Source organism: Parastagonospora nodorum, assembly GCF_000146915.1.
Source record: "Parastagonospora nodorum SN15 chromosome Unknown scaffold_3, whole genome shotgun sequence".
NCBI classification, from domain to species: Eukaryota; Fungi; Ascomycota; class Dothideomycetes; order Pleosporales; family Phaeosphaeriaceae; genus Parastagonospora; species Parastagonospora nodorum.
In genome coordinates, this window is record NW_001884551.1 from 1,158,906 (window position 1) to 1,171,477 (window position 12,572).

Genomic DNA, 12,572 nt, shown 5'->3' on the forward strand with positions numbered 1-12,572 from the left:
CAGCATGATTAAGTTCTGCTGGACTAAAGCATGCCCGCTATGCGGAGCGGCTCTTAAGTCGAAACATTGTCATTGCTCAACTTCACACTCACTCTCACCTATTATCCCACCCGCATCCGGCATATTTGCCCGGTGCATACAAACGCAACGCAACCAACAACCTTTTCAGCTACATAACAACATTATGTTTTCTGCAAGCCCCGCGCATTGAAGCCCAAGCTCTTTACACATCACGCTGCAATTCCTTTTTATCGTTGTTTTGTCCACCGACACGTTTCGCTACATCGCCACTGTCACAGCAACGCGCTTCTCAAATCCACAACGCGCTTCTCACGTCAATAACGCGCTTCCCACATCAACAACCTGCGACCGCGCTCAAACTCTCCATAGTCAGTAAGCGCACCCTCCCAAGCGACATCCACATATTAACACGCACTTTCAGCAACAGTCCAACGATTACACACGGTCGCTAACCGTCTTCTACTCCAGGCGCGAAGCTATTATGGCCGGACGTGACAGCGACGATGACAGCGACACAGAATGGGCGCCGCCGAAGCAACCAGAGTGGTACAAGAGCAAGGCCAACACGACAAGCTCCAACAGCATGTCACAAACGAATGTAAGAGAAGGATATGGGATCACGACCTTAGAGGTTGTTGAACTTGTAGAGGACCTTACAAGCTATGTCAAGAAAAAGGACCTACTCGAGAAGATCCAATCAGAAAAGAGCCAATCGCAGCTTCTGAAGAGCTTGCGTTCACCAACGTCAAAGGACTGGCTTGCGGTAGCCAAATGTACACGGCTGCGAAATGCGCAAATACCCAAAGTCTTCCACGAGGCTGCAGCCGGAACTATCTGGACGATGATGCTAGCCAAGGTGCGTCAGTACGGCGCCAAGGTCAAGACAGAGGACCCGAGCAACACGCCAACGCCGACACTGTCTGAGACGGCGCAGCGACGGTCTTCGTCCGTCGTGTCCAACAGGTCTACAGCGTCGATAACCGACAAGTTCGGCGTTGCATCACTCACTGAGCCGGCTATCTTGAATGACGCCAATGTTGCCTTAGTAGACGCTGTGCATCACTCTGTCGTCAAACAATTCCCCATGTTCAGGCTGATGACGAAGGAAAGCCAGCAGAAATTGGAGGAGAACTACTTTGAGGTTAGGGCCCAGCACCTCAAGTACGATGCCCTCATCCAGCATTTGTCATTGCCCAAGTACTCCGATTGGTACCAAGCAGGCACCTCTCAGGTCATGGATGCGTTGACGATGACGCTCATTGAGGACGACGACGACTTGCTAGGCACCGTCAACTCTCATATCAAGTCGAGGAGGCTCGGAGCAGTGATGCTATTATGCCAGACAACGAAACCGCCAGGCGATTCTAATAAAGGTATAGCACGAACCCTCAAAACTGAAATATACACCACTAACATCTATATGCAGTAACATTCCAACCTGACGAACCACCGGAACAGCCCTCACCACCAGAACAGCCCTCACCACCCAAGAAGAGAGGCCGACATTCCAAACTTATACCAGACGGACCTCCCCTCAAGCGCCGTAAGACCGAGGCAGCGGACAGCAGACATGCAAAAGCAAGCGGGGGAAGAACCAAGAAAGACAAAGATTCAGAGGACTCCGACACTGGCAGCGACGTCCCGCGCCCACGCAGGAGGGACAGAGCAGCGGCCCGCGCTCGATCAGCTGAAAGAAAGCGGTTAGGAAAGGAAGCGCAGCTTAAGAAGACCAGGGACGAAGAGGAGCTGGCTAAGGCCAAAAAAGAGAAAGAGGAGAAAGAAGCTCGGGAGCGCGAGACTCAGCCAGATGGCCCGCTAGACAGCGACGACTACCGCTCAGACAGCAGCTCGGACATTGACCCTGAGGATGACTCGGAGGACGAGGAGGCAACGACAGCAAAGGACCTTGCCAGAGAACAAAAGGAAAGGCTCAAAGCCTTATTGAACGCCAAGTAAGTCCACCGTGGAAGACAGTCAACCACTGTTCACCCTGCTAACAAACAAACTAGAACGAGGGACGGTCTCTCTGCAAGAGAGTGGGGACGGCAATGGAACACTGCACTCTGGAAGAGTGGACTTCGGCCGCAGTATTCTTTGGCGTTTCGATTGATGACCTCCAGAACAAGCGCACAATAAAGCTACCGGCATGTTGGGGGGTTAGTTGCGACTTCACCCCATACCAGCTCACAGACGCATACATCCTCTACTTCAAAGAGTTGTCATCTGACAATGGCGGGATCTTTGCCAACGCCATGGGCATGGGCAAAACGCGAGCGATGGTGCTCGCCGTCCTCATGGGACACGTTCACTTCAAGAACTGGACGGAAGTGCAAAATGCGCGAGCAGAAGGCGACGCGACAGAACACAACGCAGTTGACGATGACGACAAGCCATGTCCTACTGAAGGCGAGAGAACGTTCCACTGCGCGTGCGAAAGGAGCCCCTCCTTCAACGCCGAACCTCGACAAGCAGCCACAATGATGACTGGTTGGGGGCGAGCAGCTGATGCCTGGAAGAACGAGGTAGTCGCGATGGATCTTGCAAACTCCACGTGGTGCGACCCAAGCGATCCGCTGGCCCTACGGTTCTGCTTCTTTAGTGACTCTCTCCCCGGAGAACATGGGCAGACCAACGAAAGAGGAAGCAATGGAGATGCGAATCGATACCACTGACGCTATCTCCAAAGCGCTCGCTGCCGCCAATAAGTTAGTCGCCCCACGGAGCTACGTGCTAGGAGGCGTGGATCATCGAGAAACAGTCTACTGGACAATACCGGAAGCGAACACGCCTGCTGTGCACCCTGAGGCTACGAAGCACCGTCCAGCACCGTCAGCAGCACGGTTTGTGATAGTCTGCGGCTTCGGAAAGGTAGACAAGCATGTGTTTAGGGCTTACAACACTATGAGCGTCACGGCACAGCGAACGATCATACGCAAAGGCGGCCCTCATGTGGAAAAGAGGGCGATACTGCTTCCTGGTCATGTCACTGTATGGGGGCGGACTGTATTCGATGAATTCCACAATTGCAAGTCGGAGGGCACAATCATGGCCAAGTTTTACCAGGATATTCGAAGCCACAACCACGGATACCAATGGAAAGCATGGGCCCTGTCCGGAACGCCTATGGAACAAGGACTGAATGAGATCTTGATCTTCGTGTCGCTAGCACTCATTGGCCTTCAAAACAGGAAAGGGGTCTCTAACTGGTTCAACGCTACCGACAAGAGAGACTCCGTGACTGGCGATCGCATCTATAAGATGGAAGATGCAGTCTACCGGTCGATTGCGGAGACACCATCTCACAGGACTCGCCAAAACACAGCCCTCAATGGCCTAGCAAATGGCTAAACAATGGCGCAATATGATTGCCAATGTAAAGCACGACGCAAGCGAACACGAGTCGTCTCATGAGTATAAAGAACTTATATCTCAAGGAGCAGCAGTAGCGCAGAGGTTTATGTTGAAAAGAACATTGAAGACGCGCGACCCGTGGGGCAAACCAATATCCGGCATTAAGGGCGACTTCCTGCCTTACTTCCAAAGCTGCCCATGTCCAGATTTCCTCAGCACGGTACAAAACGCTGAGCAACAATGCAGAGATATCCTGGAAAAAGAAGGCCTTGATGAATCAGAAGCTAGCAGACGTGTGATCTTCAACCGCTTCGAGATGCAGGCGATAGCATCCTACCCTGCGCTTGCTACTCTAAAGGCAGCACAGTTCAAAACATACGGCAGCCGCAAAGTCAAACGCTTCACGTCAAACAGCGTGAAGGACCTCTTTACCAACCCAAGCAAGGACCATTTCCTAGTACGAGAGGCGCGTGCTATAACCAAAAGCAGCCCGAAGTTTCAAAACCTATCGAATTTATGCTCTGAGGTTGAAATTCTAGGAACGCCAAGCCGGACATGGAGCATTGCAGCAGAAGATGCAGCGAAAGCAGCTAATACACCACCACCGCCAAAGGAAGTCCGCGCCAAAATCCTCATAGGGTCGTATAAACCAATCGTGCAGGCAGTGACGTGGCTAGGCTTGAGAGAGAAGTTCGGTGACGAGAGCGTCTTGGGTCATGCAGGGAGGTATGACACAGCACGAAATCAACCTCAAGCTTGCTAAATGGAGGGATCCAGATGGGCCTTGGATCATGGTGGCTTCAATGGCATTTGCAGAGGCAATCACACTGACAGAAGCTACGCACGTCGTCATCATGGAGCCGCAAGACAGGCAGAACACACAGGATCAATTCATGTTCCGAGTGTACCGACTCGGCCAGTTGGCAGAAATGTGTGTCGGCATTGTCTATTTTAACCCAGACAGTGAACTGGAACTCAAAGTACTGGGCAAGCAGGACGTCAAAACAACTTCCCGAGATAAACTACAAGGTGGAGGATCGACGGTTACGGATCAACGCATGGACTGGCATCAAACTGAACCGATTGTCATGAGTTTAGAAGCACTCTGCTAAGGTCCGGCGCACTGCTAGGAAAGGTGCTCAACGGTGCTCAACGGTGCTCAACGGTGCTTAACAGTAGATGACTGTATGGAATGCAGGACTAGCATAGTAATAGAATAATTCTCATGTTACCAACAATCCTAACAAAGCTCTTTCTAGTGATATCTGTGATGTCTGGTTACAATGCAGAAAGAAGTAAATATGTAGTAAGATACTAAGGAAAGTATATTAAAGAAGTAAACTTCAATAGCGCAGGTGGGAAGACAGAGTAGGTAGGGAGAAAGAAAATATAACAGTTGAAGACGGTAAAGTTGCGTGCTAGACCGTCGACGCTCCGACGGTTCCGACAATTCCGACAGTACCGACCATTTCGACGAAGTTTTGTTTCAAAGTATATTTGATAACAAACATAAATTCCTCGAATCGATCAACTCGCTAGCGACACAGTCAATTCTACAGTATCAATAGAAATAAATATTCGACAGATTTTTAGTTTTCCTGACGAAATTGCCAGCAACACTACTAACTAGGACACTTTTTACTTTTTCCTAACGTAGGTCTTTTAGTAAGAAGCCTAATGGCATTACTTTAGAATAGACCTAGTAGTATTATTTCTAGTTACTTAGAGTTAAAAGCCTCTTAGTTACCTAAATCGTAATAGGCTTTTATAGCTCTTAAGAAAACTAGTTTCTCCTCTAGAAGGGCTTAAGCCTTTAGTTATTAGAGTTTCTTAATCTTCTTATATATTTTATTCTTCTCTTAATTAAGTTAGAGAGAAATAGGCTCTTATAGCTTATTATTAGCTAGTTAGATAGTATTAGGCTTAGTTATCTTTATGCCTAACTCCTCTATAAGAGTAATAGGTATAAGATCTTTAATATTATTATTAAGAACCTCTTAAGCTTAAGCTATAGCGCTTTCTTCTTATAGATTATAAAAGAGTAGACTCTAATCCTATATAGCTGCTGCTCTTATAGTAGAAGCTTATAGAGAGTTAGATAATATATTTACTCTTTCTTTATGCTATATAGAGTAAGCAATTTAAATATTAGGATAGTACTAGAGAGTTATAGCTAGGAGTAAGTAATAATAAGAATAACTAATAGAATTATTATAAAGGATAGATAAATTGCTACTAATAAGAAGCAATTCTCTCTCTACTCTATATACTAGCTCTCTAGCAGATATACTAAGCCTGCTTAGAACGCTAAAGGCGTCTTTAGTGCTAGAGTGCTAATAATAATATTCTTATTATTAGCTACTAATTAACTAAGCAATGCTATTTCTTTCTAACTATTACCTATAACTTTATTAAAGCAGTATAGTGCTTTATAGAAGTATTTAAGAATTATAAGCTGCCTCTTAATATTATCTTAGATTGCAGCACTATATTTATATATAAATTTTAGAAACGTATCTATGCTAGGCTTAAGATTAAGTAGAAACTATCTACTAGCTACTACTTAGAAACAGATAGCTAAATAGAGTAATATAATTAGTTCTTAGAAACGTACCTCTAATAATTTATTAACTTTACTTAGAATAATTAGATATTATTCTTATATATTGCTAAATTTTAAGCTAATAATATAGTTAATATCTCTATTAGTATAATACTATTTATAGCAGATTTAGGCTATTACCTCTGCAGCAGAATTTACTTTAGCAAAGAAGCTATAGCTAAGCTTAGTAAGTAGCTTTAGAGTTAATAGATATAAGCTAATAAACTAATAAATGCTAATACTAACTTAGTAGTGCACTTAAAAGAATAGATTTATTAAGCATAATAGAAGCAGTAAGCTTATGCTAATATCTTATACTATAGTAAGCTAGCCTATAAAATTAGAGATTAAGTATAGCTAAGCATAGCTAACTAGTTAATATTATAACCTACTAAGAAATTTAAAGATTAATAGGCAGGCCTATATATAGTAACCTGCATAATCTATAATAGCTAAGTATACTACCTAGACTTACTAGAAGAGATAATCTAATATAGTATCTTTCTAGTATTCTACTTACAGCTCTTATAGCTAGCAGATGCTAAACTACTACCTAACTAAGCACTTCTATAGCCTAAAGAAATTTCTATTATTAACTCTAATAGTAGTAAATACTCTAAATAGTATATTAACGTAGTAGTAGATTATAAATAGCAGAAATCTGCTCTATATAAAGGCTAGTAGTATTACTATATTAAATAGACTAATAATTTACTTTTTACTTAGAAACTAGCTACTAAGTTTAGTAAAAATTATAATGCTTTTCTCTACTACTATAAATACCTTAAGAGGCTAAAGCTGCCTTACTTTCGTTTTTCTTATAACTAGTAGCCTTATCTAGAAAACTAAGAGTTAATAGTAGGCTAGCTAGAGAAACTTAGTAATAAGAATAGATAGAAACTCTATAAAAGGCTTAGATAATAGTAAATAGCGTTATTACTATACTTCTGCTACTTTCTTTAAGAAGCTATCTCTATAGAGCTATATTATCTTAGCTTAATAATATCTATTCTTTAGTCTGCTATATTTTCTAATTATATTCTAAGGCTTAGCTGCTAGCAGTAGCTCTAGAATATTAGTATACTTTACTTTACTTCTTTTTTACTTTCTTTTCTTACTTCTAAAAAAGTAATTTTTATATTACTAGCTACTAAGAGTATCTATAATAGGCTCTAGTAAGAGGCAAAACTTTATGCTTATATTAGCCTTTACTTTGCTATACTACGCTAAATCTAATTTTAATAAGCTTATACTAAAGCGCTTATATCTACTAAATCTTATAAATATACATACTTAAAACTTTTTACTTTAGTTAAGCTAGCGTTATTACTACTAAAACTAGGCTTATACTAAAGCACTTTAAACACCTAGCTAGTAGTAAAGGTTATAGCATAAGTATCTAAAATATTCTTAGAAAAACTTACTCTTTTAAGTATTCTCTAAATAGTTTTAAGCTTAATTTTTATAGCGCAGAGTAGATAAGATAGAAAAAGTTATAGAAGTAAAGCAAATTTAGTATAAAACTTATATAACTTACGTAGCTATACTAAAATTATAAACTTATATTTGCTAAGTTCTACTTATATAGCTAAACTAAAGAAACTTATTAAAGTTTTTCTTTATTCTTTACTAAGCTCTAGCTACCTCTAGCTAAGCTTAGTAATACTTTCTAGGCTCTTTTAGCTTTCTTTATAGCTTAAGAGACCTTACTAAGTTTAGAAGAGGCATATATAAAGAATACTAGAGAGGTTTATATGCAAGTAAAGCATCTCTACTTAAACTTACTACTTACTCTCTAACTTACTACCTATGCTCTAGTATACCTTACTTACTTTAGCTTTCTCTTCTCTTTTCTTTTACTTTAGCTAGTTTACTCTAGGCTAGCGTATACGCTAGCTTAGCACCTATACGCTTTGCAGTATATATAGCTAGCTACTCTCTTCTCTTAGTAGACTCTTTATCTACTATTCTACTTTTAGTTAAATATAAGTACTTCTTATTAACCTAAGCCTTCTATGCCTGCAGTCTGCCTTATACTTATAGAGCTACGTAGATAGCTCTATCTACTACTCTACTAGTAGTATAGCTGCTAGGCTTTAGATAGCTATTAGAAGTAATAGAGCTACCTATAGAGCTGCTAATAAGCTATCTAAGCAGCTAATAGGCGCTCTAAATAGTAGCTTATAAGCACGTCTATAAGTAAGTATTTAAGTAACCTTAATACTATACTTAGCGTTAGTTTCTGCTACTCTAATAGCCTTATCTAAAGTCTTAGTAGCACCTTTAATAAGCTTAAAATAGATAGTAATAGTATAGGTAATTACTTCTCTAAGAGTTCTAGTATACTTCTTTACTAAGAGCATTAAGTTACTATAATAATAGTATATATTTCTATTAAGAATACTAGTAGAACTTAATATATATAATATTAACTATTATAAGAAACTTTCTATTAGCCTTATCTATTACTTAAAAACACGTCTATAATCCTCTACTATATTAGGTAGAAATATGCTAAAATATAAACATCTACTTAGTATCGTTAATACTCTCTAGAGAGCTATTTCCTATAGTAAATTAGCTTCTAAGGGTACCCTAGCTGTAGCTTATCCCTAGGCCAATTCAGGCTATTAAGATGCGCGATAGCCCCTTATTGGGATGCGCGTTAGCCATTCCCCTCAGAACTGTTCTATCAATCTCACCATCCCTATCTCGCGATAATAGGCCACTTCTTACTTCTGCACGCGCGTCTGACGCTGGTATCGATGCCGGACATTGTCCAAGTGCTGATCGTGGCGGATAAGAATTAGTCTCGAAGCTGATTGGATGCTACCCCATCTTCCGTCCATAAGTTTGTCACGACCGTTATCGCGCCCGCTGGACAATGTGGAGTAGCGTCGGGATTCAAGCTCAGCGAAGCTTTTGTCGAGCAATGTCGCTGCGTGGACATGCCCTTTGTGGACAAGCCACTGTCACGGTGGCTTGGCCAACGGGGTGGCCCCTCCACCTAGGTTGAGCTTATAAGGTCGCGTGCCAATGCCCTTCACACTTAACCTACGTGGTTCCTACTCGCAGCCCTCTCTTGGTACTGACAGAAAGACAAATTGAGGATGGAGAACGACCGATGTCTGGATGACGAAGCCCAGCTACAGGCCCTCGGGCACGAAGGAGAGCTCAAGCGCAACTTCAGTCTTCTGTCCATGCTTGGGCTGGCCTTTGCTATTTTGAACTCGTGGACCGCTCTTTCTTCGTCGCTTGGGCTCGCTTTACCTTCCGGAGGATCGACGAGCGTTATCTGGGGACTGCTGACGGCTGGCGTGTGCAATCTGGCGCTTGCTGCGTCACTGGCCGAATTCCTGTCAGCATATCCGACAGCTGGTGGACAGTAAGCTTTACTAGCAAGTGTCAAAGTCGAAACCTCACAAGTTCGCAGATATTATTGGGTTGCAGTCATCACTCCGAAACGTTGGGTGCCTCTGGCTTCCTGGATAACTGGCTGGATCAACGTTTCTGGTTGGCTTGCTTTGACGACTTCTGGAGGACTGCTTGCATCACAGCTCATCTCGGGACTTATCTTGCTATTCCATCCTGACTTCACTTTGAAGCCATATCAGGTCTGGTTGATATATGTAGCATGGACGCTCATCGCCTTCTTCGTCAATGCTTTCCTCAACGACATCCTGGCACACGTGAATCGGGTTGCCTTCATTTGGTCGATTGGCGGCTTCGCCATTGTCTGTATAACAGTGCTAGCATGCGCGTCGCCAAACTACGCTTCCGCTGAGTTTGTCTTTACTGAGTTCATCAACGAAACTGGCTGGCCAGACGGTGTCGCATGGCTCCTTGGTTTACTGCAAGGCGGTTTCGGAATCACTGGATACGACGCGGTGGCGCACATGATCGAGGAGATTCCAAACGCTTCAATTCAAGGACCCAAGATTATGATTTACTGTGTTTGCATCGGAACTGTAACTGGATTCTTCTTCCTCATGATTCTTCTGTTCGTGTCTGGCGGCGACGCGAAGGCAATCATTGAGTCTGCAGCAGGGCCACTCATCACGATCCTCAACAATGCTACTGGCAGTAAAGCAGGAGCGGTATGTTTACTCATGTTTCCGCTTGGCTGCATTCTTTTCGCAGAGATTGCTATCATGACCACCTCATCGCGCATGACGTATGCGTTCGCTAGAGACGGAGGAGTGCCCTGGTCTCCATTCTTCTCAAAGGTCCATCCGCGACTTGGCCAGCCTCTGAACGCTCTCATGTTAGCCGCGGGTTTAACAATTCTCTTTGGGTTGATCTTAATCGGCTCGAGCAGCGCATTCAATGCCCTCATCTCCGCCTCGGTAGTGGCTCTTGGTGTATCATATGCGATTCCCATCGCGATCAACGTCTGTCGCGGACGGAAAATGCTTCCGCCTAGAGCGTTTGCATTGCCGAACTGGCTTGGCTGGATTGCAAACTTGGTCGGTCTCGCATACACGACTGTCACTACCGTCCTCTTCCTCTTTCCACCAGAGCTTCCCGTTACCACTACGAACATGAGTATGTATACGCAGTACCCCATGATCACGCCTGCTAACTACTACAGACTACTGTGTTGTCGCTTTTGGTATTATTCTGTTCATCAGTGTGGTGCAGTGGCTTGTCGACGGCCGGAAGAACTTCACGGGGCCCCGAAGCGATATGGGTCTGGAAATCCTGGAAGCAACGAACAGCCTGGAACCTAACGACAACGAAGAGACGAGGCATGTCAAGGTGGCCGGGGAGGAGACCGGGCCACATACAGTAAAGGACTAAAGTCAGCTCTTGATCTGTTTCATGCAATATTTTCGCAAGTCCATTCGATTCCAATCGACATCTCAACAATCCATTTTCGCACATCATGCAACAATCAGGCATGGGATTTGTTTATTACGACATGTCTCGCTTCGAATAGTACCATGTTCACGTGGAATCGGATGCATGAGGCATTCACTAATTACTTGTCTTACTTTCAGGATACTGTTCATTATGCTGCGGGTCATCCGCCACTCCTATGGTTTGTCGCACATGACAAGCGTCTCGTCATGTCCCAAGCCAGCAAGCAGCCAACAAATAAGAACCAAACAACACAGCCTTGCCATTTCCTGGCTATTTACATGATCATGCAGGATCTTCCATAACCAAGCAAGCCGCCACCGGTGGTCATCATGGCTACACCAGCTAATACCAGAAGTTTCCCCAATCAGGATGGAAAGCTCAAGATCAGGATACCGAAAAAGGCGTGGAATGCTTTTGAGCCAGAGATCCACGAGGCAGCCTCCCGCACCGAGAGATCAGCAACGCGCAGCAGTCCAAGATCGAATTCAGACACCGAACAAGAACCTGATAGCGAGCCACCGCCCAGGTTAGACGCAGCCTTGCCCAGAAACTGCAAAGTCAAGCTCCAGAGCTTCCACTACGGAGGCCCCAAGCGCGTCACTCAAGGGGTTTTCCAGAACGAAGTAAAATACCATGCGCCCTGTCTCCAACCTACCTGTACGAACTGCTGGACTCATCACCAGCATTTGATGAGCCGTCCGACACTGCCCGATGAGCAGAACGTCTTCCAGCCCGCACCGAACCCGCTCAGTCCGCCAATCGACCCAGGAATTCTGGACGGCTCGTGGCGCTTCGACCTACCTCTCCAAGATAGTGCGGAAAGCAACCCTGAGAATGAGCGAGAGGCAGAGGAGCCGCGCTTCCCCGCGTTCATGCAGATGCCTGATGCTCCCGTTCAGGCCAGGCACGACCCTCCGTATCATTTCGCTCCACTAAATCGGACCTATAATATACTTCTCCCTACATCGATAGTTAACCAGACTGTCTCAGGTGCGCCGGCGAGGACGCAGTGGCGCTCTGAGCCGAGGAGGCATACAGTTCGTTTGGCTTTTGTATCGCGGGAGGGGAAGGCGAGGTTTGCGGAGTTGGTGAAGAGGAAGGAGAAGAAGGATAAGAGGAGGGAGTATGATCGGGCGAGGAGGGCGAAGAAGTGAGGGATGTAGATTGGATGGAGGAGGGAGGAGGGAGGAGGGAGATGAAGTCCGTACAATGAAGACTTTTGTCTACGACGACTAATTGTGACGTACATGTTCTTTTTGTGCCACTGCATAGCAGCACGATTCTCCATCTGAGCCTATCGCACGCAGATGAACGTCGACGGCTTTTCACGGAACTACCCCACTTTGGTCTCTCGCCTTGCTAACCAAGCCAAGCATTTCAGTTGCGGGATCCCTGCACGCACGCCCGCCGGATAGCGCACTACTTGTGTGTAAAGGCTCAGTCATCCTTCGCTCGCGACTCCACATGTGTATATAGCTCTGTTCTCCGCCGTCCCCAATGTTGGACGAGGTTCTCCCACCTTCGACACTCTCTAATGGCGCCTATGGTTAATATACGGGCGGTGCCGACCGCATGGCGATCGGCGACGGCTCGTGGCGAACATCGAGTTCGACACGCGATACGCGCGAGACACACGAGGGGCATAGCGACGAATGCGGCGATACGAGAGCCCGGAGTTCAGGTGCCTGGAGGAGTGCCGCCAGTGCCAGTTGCGCAGCGGAAAAGCGCTCTTGAG

At 45.0% G+C, this 12,572-nt stretch overlaps 4 protein-coding genes across 4 annotated transcripts; all 4 read left to right on the forward strand.

Moving 5' to 3' along the window:
- Positions 1 to 502: 502 nt before the first annotated feature.
- On the forward strand, positions 503 to 1,977 carry SNOG_02345 (hypothetical protein; the record flags this gene model as incomplete). Its single annotated transcript, XM_001792902.1, has 2 exons — positions 503 to 1,345; positions 1,498 to 1,977. 2 exons carry the CDS (start codon positions 503 to 505, stop codon positions 1,975 to 1,977), a joined length of 1,323 nt encoding a protein of 440 aa, XP_001792954.1.
- Positions 1,978 to 2,640: 663 nt separating this feature from the next.
- SNOG_02347 (hypothetical protein) lies at positions 2,641 to 4,484 on the forward strand (the record flags this gene model as incomplete). Its single annotated transcript, XM_001792903.1, has 3 exons — positions 2,641 to 3,299; positions 3,490 to 3,829; positions 4,095 to 4,484. 3 exons carry the CDS (start codon positions 2,641 to 2,643, stop codon positions 4,482 to 4,484), a joined length of 1,389 nt encoding a protein of 462 aa, XP_001792955.1.
- Positions 4,485 to 9,084: 4,600 nt separating this feature from the next.
- Positions 9,085 to 10,774, forward strand: SNOG_02348 (hypothetical protein; the record flags this gene model as incomplete). The annotated part of the gene is made up of 3 exons (XM_001792904.1): positions 9,085 to 9,359; positions 9,408 to 10,519; positions 10,566 to 10,774. The coding sequence occupies 3 exons, from the start codon at positions 9,085 to 9,087 to the stop codon at positions 10,772 to 10,774; spliced, it is 1,596 nt and encodes a 531-aa protein (XP_001792956.1).
- Positions 10,775 to 11,166: 392 nt separating this feature from the next.
- On the forward strand, positions 11,167 to 11,858 carry SNOG_02349 (hypothetical protein; the record flags this gene model as incomplete). The annotated part of the gene is made up of 2 exons (XM_001792905.1): positions 11,167 to 11,741; positions 11,828 to 11,858. The coding sequence occupies 2 exons, from the start codon at positions 11,167 to 11,169 to the stop codon at positions 11,856 to 11,858; spliced, it is 606 nt and encodes a 201-aa protein (XP_001792957.1).
- Between the last annotated feature and the right edge of the window lie 714 nt (positions 11,859 to 12,572).